Consider the following 12,137-nt stretch of genomic DNA (forward strand, 5'->3'; position numbering starts at 1 on the left):
GATGTCAAAGGTTTGGTGGGCCGGCTCAGTCGATAACCGTCAATGCTTCAGCTACGCTGGCCTTCATCATCATCATTGTCAAATAACTGCGTACTTATCGTACAGTGGTTGTAGCTGCAACAGTTTCGTTCACCGATGATTTGGGGAAGTGAGGTAGGTAGCTCCGCACTGGAGACGGGAGCTGATAAATTAGTGCATGAAGAAAACACTGTGGGTGGACTGTTAAAAGGAGGGATTGGGAAGGGAGCTATGTGTTGAAGGCAAGTGCTTGGATGCATGAGCACCATTGAGGACGTGACTGGGCAGGTCTCACAATGTCTCTAAGCATTGATATGGACCGTCTCGGGGTCCTCATCCAGGAAGACGGCAATGACAGGCGCAGCTGAATTTTCTGGTAATGACTTGGTCACTGGACGATCATTTCGTGTGAAATGAAATCTTATTCCTCAGGGTTGAGATGCACACCTCTATTTGTTCCAGAGGAACCATTTACTAAGTTAATGGCTTGATAATTGATGACTTTCCTGCTCCGCCTGTGTGCTTATTGATTTCCATCCGTCTTCTCTCGCGGCTTCATGTGCACCGTTTGCTTTGCCACAGGTCTCCTTGTCAGACACCGGTAAGTCAGCACAGATGTGACTGTTTGTAGGTGCATGTCACTGCACCCCTTTTTGTTGGTGCTATTCAAGAGTTCAAACCGCACATGGAAACCGGAGTGATATGCACACCTGGTGCAAAGCTGGACGTGGACTGTCGAAGAGTTTGCCGCAACTTTATGGGTAATGTTCCATCAAGAAAACTAACCGCTTTCTTGTTGAAGAACTCGTCTCGTTCGATTCGTTCGGCAGCTTTATGACGGTAGTGGCCAAGGCTGTCTGTCCAAGGGACTATGTTCGGCCCGAATTCCCGGGACCCATAGAATCGGGTATATTCATGAGCTGACAACTGTTCTGCCGTTAACTGCCGATTCTTGTCGCTCAGCCTGTCTACTCATCCCTTTCAAGCAATGATGAATACTCAAACATTCAAAACGTTGGTTACGAGACCGCTGCACTTAACTAGTGCCAGGTTTACTGCCCGGTGAATGAAGTAGTCTAAAGGGCATGCGAATCTAATTGTTCGCATTGCTTATTCGGACGCAATGAGTCAGATGCATTCAGCATGTGCTGGTGGAGTAGTGGTAAAATGCCTCATATGTCGAATTCCCAAGGTTCAAACCGCGGCACAGCCTAGGATATGCACTGCTGATGAGATCTTATAAGAGCAAATCTCGAGCTCGGTGCTCCCCCCTTTTGTGTGGACTCACCAGAATAACTAAACCAATGGTTGTACAAACCAAAGTGATGTGTACGCGAATTATCAGTTTGTGGAAGTTTCGGTGGCTTACCGTGTAGAAGACACCCTTATACTATGGTTGGCGGATTTTCATCGATTTCTTCGCAATCGTCCGGATCTTTACATCCGCATTAGCGTGAAGATAGGGTTTATTTTATACACGCCGCGTTTCTTAAAGTGTATAACAGAAGCACATAAATAAAGGCACCTGTGTGCCAGGGATCAAACGGCACCAGTGAGGTCTCAGACTATATTTCGACCAAGCCTAAGGCACGTCAAACTCCAGCTAAACTCTGTGAGCATATATATTGGTCGGTGAGTATTTAGAGTGAGCAAGAAAAATGTCGGTAAGGTGCATATCCGGTTGGTATGATCAGGTATATGTTGTGCACTTAAGTAGTGCCAGGTTTACTGCCCGGTGAATGAAGTAGTCTAAAGGGCATGCGAATCTAATTGTTCGCATTGCTTATTCAGACGCAATGAGTCAGATGCATTCAGCATGTGCTGGTGAAGTAGTGGTAAAATGCCCCATATGTCGAATTCCCAAGGTTCAAACCGCGGCACAGCCTAGGATATGCACTGCTGATGAGATCTTATAAGAGCATATCTCGAGCTCGGTGCTCCCCCTTTTGTGTGGACTCACTAGAATAACTAAACCAATGGTTGTACAAACCAAAGTGATGTGTACGCGAATTATCAGTTTGTGGAAGTTTCGGTGGCTTACAGTGTAGAAAACACCCTTATACTATGGTTGGCGGATTTTCACCGATTTCTTCGCAATCGTCCGGATCTTTACATCCGCATTATTGTGAAGATAGGGGTTATTTTATACACGCCGCGTTTCTTAAAGTGTATAACAGAAGCACATAAATAAAGGCACCTGTGTGCCAGGGATCAAACGGCACCAGTGAGGTCTCAGACTATATTTCGACCAAGCCTAAGGCACGTCAAACTCCAGCTAAACTCTGTGAGCATATATATTGGTCGGTGAGTATTTAGAGTGAGCAAGAAAAATGTCGGTAAGGTGCATATCCGGTTGGTATGATCAGGTATTGATTATGTTGTGCCGGTGTCTCATTTCGTGAAAATGAAAGCTACGACATTCCTTACACAATAACTCAAGTGTCCCGAAGATATGGACTGCTAAGAAACAGTGAAGAACAACAACTATACCCTAAGAAAAAGTAATTAAGTAGGCATTGTCCGCTAATAATGCTCGGGACTATAGCCAAACCGACAAGCACTTCACTGAGCCATCATGCAGAGAATGAGTGTAACACTACGATCGTCACTATAACGTCAAATCCGTCACTATTTTCAGCTATAAAAACTGCGTACATCTTTTTCAGTGGTTACAGCTGACACAGTTTTATTTGTTCATAATCTGGGGAGATAGATGTGGAGAGCTACACATTATTAGCTTTAGCCGATATAATCGTTGCGCGAAGTGATGGTAATACTAGTGAACTGGATTGAATATAACTAAATATGTAGCAGCGCTACTAAGCTTGTGCGCGTCTGAACACCAAGGTTTCAACGCACATGTTAGATTCGTCAGTCTCAGGAGATGTGATGTCAAGAGGATGAAATTTGCCGATCATTTAAACCCACTGACACCTGCACAAATTTGTATGTCAATCCAAAGAGGTGAGCAGACATTCCTCCCTCACTGAGCTTTCGACAAGTCCAAAAAACAAGGGAATCTGTTGCGGCACATTTAATTGTTTAAAAACATCACAGATGAGTGATTTGGCTGGGTTCCAGGTAAGTCTCTCGCAAAACCAAAATAGTTTGCGAATGAGTGTATTTCGCTAATTTCGTGCAATTTAGTTTAAGGTAAAACATAAGGTTGACGGAAACTCGGGAATGGCGCCCACCTGATGAGCCCCAAGAAGAGCAAAACCGGTCGTGGTCTGTCGAGGATTTTTCGGCAACCTTACGAGTAGTGTATTACTAGGAAACCAAATTGGTTTGAAACTTTGTTATTTTCCAATCGGTTGTAAAATTTATTTATCCTGACCTATTGGTAAACTTGTTCATTGTGCTTATGGGAAAAGCACGTTCTATTCGACAAAAGACGCGGCGATATTAACCTAACCCCTACAGGCGATTACGTTTTCTAAGTTATTCCTACCTTGAGGCACAGCTACCTAGAAACACCCCTCTATTCCTTTTTATGCATCCTGATAGTATTGGTCGGATTCCATATTTTTCCACCCAACCTAGAATTTCCATGTTCGGTTTGAACAAACCAATAGAACAGTTCCGTCAAATATCATTTGACCGATTAGTCGGATTGGTGCCCTCCGGACCAGAAAGTAGGTCAGTGAATCTTAGTATTTAGTCTTAACATTCAGATAAACCAACCCGCCTAACGGAAGCTGATGGTGAAACTATACTAGCACTCCACCAAGCGCTGAAAAAACTGCATTGCATGCGGATTGCGGAGGTAGGTTTTGGAAGTCAAGTATTCTGTCGAACTACAAACTACACGTTTTTCGAGTGACTTGGCTGCAATAAATGAACTCACGCAGGAGGAAAAATTGGCCCAATTAGATCGCTGAGTTTCCCTTGTCCACAGGTGAGATGGTCACGTTGGAAGAAACGCCAGCCTAATAAACGAAAGTGATCGACCCATGAACCTAGCACCAGTTAGTCACAACTCTGCTGATAGTTGATACTTCAAAGCCTGACCCGATAGATCACAAATTGGACTCCAGTTGTTCGGTTTCTGAGCAGAAATATTTGGACCGGGGGATTTAGCTGAATCTCTCACTGTAATCAAGATTATCTTCAAATGAGCATATCAATCAACTTACTCATAACTGTCACGTTCAACTGGAAAATGAGATCGATGAACACTCAGAAACGATACCCATCTGGTGAGCACCAAGAAGGCTGAAACAGACAGCAGACCTTCGAAGAGTTTTGCTAATTGTACAACTTGTAGACTATGAAAATCACAGACTGTTCCTGTAGTTTCTTCATATAGTGAAGGTTTGTTTTTATCCACTAAACTGTGTATAGTACTCTAATCACGTAGTAGATTTGTCCACTCTTGAGGCTATGTCAGCCATTTTCCTCAGACGGTTGGAGGGTTAACAACCCATATGTGTTTTTAATAAAATGCACATATCTGACATAACAGACTACTCTCCAGGCTGCTGAAAACATCTGATTTTAGTCTGATGGTGGAAAACATATTTGGAACCTGAATGACTCACACGTGTTTAGGCCAAAACTTGATCGGCTGACGTTCCTGTTCGATTGGGCGAGAAACCCTCTCTGGCTTTTGGCTTCGGTCCAACAGTGGTTGCTGGGTTTGTAGAGTGCTCTCTGGCTCAGCGGATTTTCCGGTGTCCAAAACAGGCTCCTTCTGTGGTGTACGTTGGTACGACTCTTCTTGTTTCGACTCGGTTGCCGTCCGAGGTATTTGTGATTGGGTTGGTCTGCGCAGTTGTGCTCGCTGCTTTATTTCGTCATACTGCTTTTCAGCGATTTTCAAAGCTGACTGAGCCTCCCAAACTGCCCTGCTTGCATCCAGTCTCCATGACATAAGTGGTCTTGTGATGGCTCCAAGCTGTTTACTGTATTCTAGCTGCTTCCCTGCAGTTTCAACCAAAAGTTTTGCTTTCTCGACGTAGGCCTCACCTAACTTCAACTCTGCCTCATCTACAAACACAAAGCAGTAGTTGAACGTAAAGCTATAAATCCCTATATGAAATCCAGTTTTGATGAACTGATGCAACACCTACAGCTTACTGTTACTGAGGGTTAACCAGATGCGTCAGAGCTGTCATGCCTGTTAAACTGAGATTGTTCGCCTCCTAGTTAGGATTTCATTTGTTCGGTGTTCAAAAATCCGTAACTGTCTCTCTCTTTCCAGCTGTAAAAGCCGGGTACACGTTGCACAGTGGTTAAGGCTTCCACACTTTCGTTCACCGAAGTTCTGGCAGGGAGTAGAGGTGGATAGCTACGGATTGGGGGGAAATAGCCGGTATAATTGATGAGTGATTACATGGATCTCAGCGGATTATTCGTTGGGGAGATCGAGAATGGAAGCTATGCATTGATAGCAAAGAAATGGATGTATGCGAGCCATTGAAAAAGCGGCTCGACCATATCTCTCCGTGCCCCTAAACACTGATGTGTCCTACCTATGGCGGCGGCAATGGCAGGCATAGCTGACTTTACTGTTACCTGAATTCATACTTGCCAAGTGATTGCTTGACTTACCATAGCTTGTTCTCACCTGCTGTGTGGCCTGAAGATCTACGTGGCCCCAAAACCATTGTCGACATATACATCCCTCTGTGCTTTGCTGACTGTAGTTTACAGAAAACTAATATTTGTTTGTTGGATGACTCATTATTGATTGTAACTAAAATTTTTAAAAAATCACTAGATTTCAGTCAACTACGCGTCTTTATATGCACGCTTATAATAGAAGCAAATTTTCAAATGTAACCCTACTTTGATCTCAACGAGAGTTACAGCCTCCTGCTCGTTTTCAACCTGCTTAGTAGTAGTAAAACGGACTACCGTATTCTCATAACCGAACAAAGTGCCTCAGGAATGAAGAAGTGATCCCACATACCCCCTTCTACTCATCTTATTCGTGCGGCAGAAATAGATGGACTGTAGCCGATGAATTCGGTCTCATTTACACTTCTTGGTCATCACTATCTCGACAGGAAATCCGAGCCTGAGATAGTGCGGCAACTGGTCTAACAGGAAGATTGATAAAAATCCTCTCAAACTAGTTATGCCATCAGAGAAAGCAATCTGATCTGGGGTCAGTCTTAGTCTACGAGTATCAAAGCGTTTCCAGACAACTCACACCAAAAAATTGCTTCTAAGTACGGCATAAATTTATGGGATTTACAAAACCGATGTGAGCATGTCACCGTTGACGACATTGATGCTCATATTAGGTCAGATACTGGTTCAACTGAGAAACATGTTCGAACGAAGTCGGCGGGGATCTGGGGTCAATATTTTATAGTCACCAAGTAAAGGATGGTGTCGGGAATTCCTCACATTTTGGCATTCCTCACATTTTCGAATGTAAGTACAAACGTACAGATACCAGTAGTCAGTTAGTGTAGATAGGCTGTGTACATGCTCAAAAGACAATCAGTACTTTCGGAAGGTAATGGAAACTGCCGAAAAGCGGGCATCGGGTGAATTTGGCAGAAATTAGGCTACTTGCAGTCTGTATCTGGTAGCGTGACGAAACAGCATGTGTCATATGTCAAATCGGGATGCGCACTTAGGCCCGTTTAAAAAAGTCTCGATAGGCACTATTAGGTTAGATGCAACGCGAAAGTTACAAACCTGTCTGGCGAGTAGAGCTGGAATAGTGAATGGTGAACTTATCTGCGGTTGCAGGGAAACCGGTTCGGTCCCGGAGCAACTCTCAAAAGCGGATAGAGTTGATACAAAATTATTAACACGAACAGACAACAAAATTCTGACATTAGTAGCTACAGGCTACGGAAACCCTAGGTAGGAGCAAAAACCCATGGAAAAAGCTACAGGGAATGGTGAAAACCACGCTACTCATGAGTGTTGAGAACACCTAGGAAGAATTACCATTGACTGCCGTCGATTCGCTGGAATAATCAACATGTTCTTTAGCTGAACTCCAATTATCAGAAAAGCGAGATGACTGCGTTGTCTCATTTTCAGAACAGACGCTGGATGCGTTTGAATTAAACAGCTATAAATTGTTTCTCTTTTTTTTCAGCACAGGTTAGCTTCGCTCCCAGGGTGAAATGTCCACTGTAAAAGATAAGGCTTCAGTGACATGTGTTGAGGCCTTTTTGTCGAGCGAAGCTTACAAAACACGTACGGAACAACTCAGAGGGATATTCTTCTGTTCTCACGATATTCCACTCTTCCACATTTTGACATAATAATAATAGGCTGCTTCTTACTTTAAAATTCTCGGTTCTACCTTCAAAGAGACTCAGTTGCACGTCGTACTGCGACATAAATATGAACTACATAATGCTGGATTAGCTCGAAAAGACTGTTGAACCTTTAGCTGAGAATGAGCAAAAGCATCAACGGATCACCATTTTACTAGATATCTGTAAACCTAGTTGCTGATGAGCATGTCTCTCCCGCGTTTGACACTTTCATGGGCGACAAGTTTTACTGTTCCCAGTTGTATCCACAACACACTCTCATCACAATTCATCACTGACTAAACAGTTTATCTGCATTAGCAAAAGTGAGGTTTCAAAACGGTGACATTGGGAAGATTCTTCACTATAAATTCCGCAAACGCCCACAAAAAAAATCAAAAACTGTCCAGCAGGCTTTAAGCTTTCGTGGCGGTACCTGACCAGAACGTCATGAGAGGGGATCAGTCGATCATCACAACGCTGCTGGTTCATTATTCGAGAAGTCGGGGAATTCGCCGGGTTGGGACTGGGTTGGGACCGAGTCACGCCTACATGAATAGCTAGTTTAAACCGAATCGGATCATATTGACGTCATCTTAAAAAGTTCACAATTAGAAGACGGGTGAGTTCTTGTGTTGGATCAAATGCGGGACCATGAAGCAACTGAGAAGAAAGGTTTGTAGTTCTTGATTTACGGAGCGAGAAAGGCCGTGAGGGATCATGTCGAGAAGACTTGGAAATGCTTCCATATGTCGACCTGGAAACACTTCCAGGAGGTAACGGGAGGATAGATTACCGGAGGGGGAAACATCCATATACAACATCTCGTGAAAGTTAATTAAAGTTTCAACAGTTCACAAAGTAACTGCAGCTGAGGAATACCCTACAATGGGTAGGACAAGGGCGAGAATAGAAGATTGGACTACCCATAAAAAATGAATAGAATAGATAGTTATTTGGTAGAAAATTCAGCCACCATATCCTCAGAAATATGTACCATGTGCGCTCTTGCTATGACAGGCTAGAGTGTAACTTAATTCAGACAGCTTGCATACACTCTGCTTGCGACATGAGTCGGCCCTTGAGGATCATTAGAGAGGGTGTTGACCGTAAGACATCCAGCCACTGATCACACCGAAGTTTACCACAATTTTAGCACCCTTTTCTGAATTCGGACTTAGAGGGTTGCTTCGAAACCTGAGTTAGATATCTGAATGGGCCAGCTTAGAATTAGGGGCTAGAGAGCGATTCTTGTTAACTAATACTTCGTCCGTATTTGTTTTTTACTCTACTTGAGTCCGCCACCTGTAAGCTGCCAGTGTGCATCAGTGCCCTGAGAATTTTGAAGGAACGAATTTCGGTCAACAGAATCAAGTTCACTGCTAAAGTCTATGTAACAAATGGGAAGGAATTTGCTTCGGCTTTCAGTGCTTTCGAAATTTCTTGCGTTTGACAGGCCACAACGACCGTAGTTGATCTTTTAGGCTTGTGAGCAAACTGATATACACTCCATGAGATACTGGAGAACGTCGCGTGATAGTGGGTTTCATCACCCCCAACCACATGAGGAGTACCTAGGTGCATGAGATGGGGTGATATTTTTCTAGTATGGAGGTTGTACATCCTATTACGGTATGACTCCTCAAGTACATAGAAACAGGTGGGAACAGAATGTACTGTGGCCCAATAATTTAAAATCAGTGGAGGCAAATTTACAAGTTCACTGGCTAAACTGGCAGGCTGTTTATTTAAGTTTGTTGTACACGTCACCGACAGATCCAGCGGTAACTATGTTATTCACACACCGCAGCTAAATAACTCCGTCAAAACCGCCAGGGTTGTTGGCTTTAGGTAAAACCGATAAGTTTAACTGATCGATATTCTCCGAGTGCTTGCTGCGTATTCCAACTTGATAGAGTTTCGCATTCTTCTAGATATTTGTTCTGTTTGGCCAAAAGAAGAGGTCGACGTGAATGTTCTACTTCGACCCCAATAATGCCAGCAGAATGTCTTGTCGTACCGCTGTTTCCATACTTGTATGATCTTCATAGCGACGGAGTTTTCTTACTGCAGGCGAAATGGTTCAATGTGGGCTGAGAAATAGGGCTTCCGCGATGCAGCCAAAACTGAAGCAGAACGCTCGCTAGCCTGACAGCACATCGAATTCAGCCGATAGGTCATTCTAGTTAAAAGCAATAGCGTGTGTAGTTTCGACTGTCAGCTTTTGTTTCACCTTCGAATAATGCTATTCTTCGTCTGGTCATGAGCCGTTTGTTGTCTTCTGAGGATAACTTAGTGAGACTTCTGAATACGCAACAGTCAAAGGTCGATAAGATGTTAGAAACTCAGTTGTTGACTCGCTCCCCGAGTAACGACTTCTCAAGTGGCAGTTTCATTTGATTGACATACAACCATGTAATACTTTATATGCGGAGGATCGTATACGAAGTACCTTTCTCGTCTGATTTCTAACGTAGGTTAGTGGAGCTAACCCGATCTTCTTAGGTGTCTAGTGTGGGTCCGCTCGAAAGAGCGAAAAGTCTTCAGGGTGGAGAAGGCCTCCAGATATCCCCTGTTCGGTCAAGATGCTTGCACAACACACACTAAAAAGTTCTCGCAAGCTTGTTCTAGTAAATGGATTATGTAAAATTGTCAGTTTCTCCAGGAAGAATCTTTACATTTACTGGAACGATATACGGGAAGAAAGTTCTCCCACATTTTTGTTCTCAAGTGCCGCTTACCATCCAAAGAAATTCTTAAGCATTTCCTAGATTTGTACGGCCTCAGCTTAAAAGTCTTTCGAAGCCAGACTTCGAAATTCCGCCAAGGACTGACATCTCAAATGACACCACAAAGATGCTTCATGAGTTTAGGATGAATTCGCACCCATCCTGGCATTTGAAGAAAACATTGGTAGCCCAGGTTGAGTTGTGCAATCGCCCAGCTTAGAGAACAAGCCAAAGGCCAAAAATCAGTGTGTAATTCCACTTGCTTGAATAAGGATTTATAGCGATGTCAAATCAATATTACTTCTATCTAAGAGTGAAAACGAAGATGGAATCTCAATTAATTTGTATCAATACATGGAGGAGTATGATTTCAAAAATATCATATACATGTTTGTATCCACTTTTGTGGTGTTTAATACTCAGCAGTTTTTCCCGGGAAAGAGAATCCTTAATTATATAAAAACGTTCGGCAATAGGACGGAAGCATTCGGGTCCATCGTTTTCGGAAACAATGGTTTGTTTATCTTTGGTTAGGCTTGTAACAATCAGCCGAATAGAACACAGATGAGTCACTTCAAAAACCTTTCATGGTGTTTAACAATTATGGCCGAATTCGAAGGTTCACTTTACCCAGGATTCTAAAGATGCAAATCACCTAAGTTTCACAATAACAATATGACGGATGTTCGTTTTCTGACGTTCTCATTTTAATTTGCACTTCACACGTTGCACCTTGTACCTTTCCGCATATAGAGAGCTTGAAGTAGGGTGAGCCGAAATACGGACCGAATGGGTTGATCTGACTACTTCAGACGATGAAAAAAATTCGATGAAAAATCACATAATGCTCTGTATGCCGTAGAAAAATGCTATTTTCCAATTAACATAGATTGCAATTTTAAATGTTTGGAGCTCTCTATTTTACTTTTACACCTCTCATTAAAACTCTTCTGCTTATAGCTGTAAGCAAGAAATGTACCAGTTTATCTCAGAGGTCACCTCACCTGCTGGGGTGTTTGACGATTCTTTTGACTTTACCGCATCTAAAGTGAGTTTTCCCAATTGTTCCAGTGCCTTTTTATTGTATGCGGCCAAGGCGTTCAGTGCAGATTCCATGGATAATGCCTTTTCTGTGTAATCCTTCGCATAAGATTCAGACATGCTAAGCGCTCTTTCGAATGTCTCTCGAAAGCGTTGCAAGTGTTCATCCAAATTACCTAGACACAAATCTTCTAGATTGGGCAGCTTTTCCATGACTGTGTCTGTGACGCTCTGTATAGATACTGGCGGCGTATTAGGAGCAGTTGTCAACATCGTTTCTGGTTTGTCTTCAACATTAGTTTGTCCTGATCCTTCTGATTGCTGTTCTGCATTTTCCAAAGAATCTTTGGCTGAATCTAGAAATTCTGTGCTGACTTTTGCATCCAGATTCTCTTTGTTGCTGCCCTTTTCCAATAGTTCTTCGCCACCTTGGTTTTCTATATCAATAATACTCATATTCTGTTGCCGGAATTGAACGAAATTCGCTCAGTGTACACTTCAGAATTAATTAGGAGGAAATAAAGTGGCCATAAGGAGAAATAAATTGGGGTAACTACATCATGCTGTATCTGAGCGCTGATCAAATGCTTCAGTAATGTGTGGGCCGACACTACATTGACCTAGTCACGTGACAGAGTCCACATTGATTACTTGGGATTTAAAAGATCATAAGGTTCACTGGCTTGACAATGTTGTTTAAGAGCATCATAAATCAGGTGGTAGAATCAGCGTTTCATTGGTCCTCGAGACCGTAGCATATCATCAGCTGATAACTGTTGTGTGTCAGCAATACAGCAGTTCCGGGCGGGCCAGTAGACTAGCCTCCACCGTCTCCCAATTGAAAATTGAATTCTTTTCATTTACACCAGAGGACTACTACCTTCAAGCGCACTGTCCATTTCTTTGATTCTCTTATGGCTGTTGCTGCAAACCTAGTACAATAAGCCTACTCCAGGATGGCTAGAACGAAACGAAACTGATATCATTTGGGGAGTGCGATAACTGCAAAACCATAGATGTGACTAGAAACTGGCCTTCTGTGCATACAAACTAATTCTTATTTCGTGATCGGCAGTCTGTCGCCTGGTCATTGTTTTACCCCTTGCCTTGAGTTCACCAT

General features: G+C 43.0%; 1 protein-coding gene across 1 annotated transcript in view; it reads right to left on the bottom strand.

Moving 5' to 3' along the window:
- The window catches only part of T265_11467 (hypothetical protein), a gene marked incomplete at both ends in the record, with an annotated part of 36,622 nt that extends 24,989 nt beyond the window's left edge, over positions 1–11,633 (bottom strand). Inside the window, 2 exons of the mRNA XM_009178126.1 lie at positions 4,560–5,007; positions 10,981–11,633. Of these exons, the coding sequence (XP_009176390.1) occupies positions 4,560–5,007; positions 10,981–11,473 (941 nt within the window). The remainder of the gene's footprint in view (positions 1–4,559; positions 5,008–10,980) is intronic.
- Between the last annotated feature and the right edge of the window lie 504 nt (positions 11,634–12,137).

The sequence above is a fragment of the Opisthorchis viverrini genome, assembly GCF_000715545.1.
Source record: "Opisthorchis viverrini unplaced genomic scaffold opera_v5_500, whole genome shotgun sequence".
NCBI lineage: Eukaryota > Metazoa > Platyhelminthes > Trematoda > Opisthorchiida > Opisthorchiidae > Opisthorchis > Opisthorchis viverrini.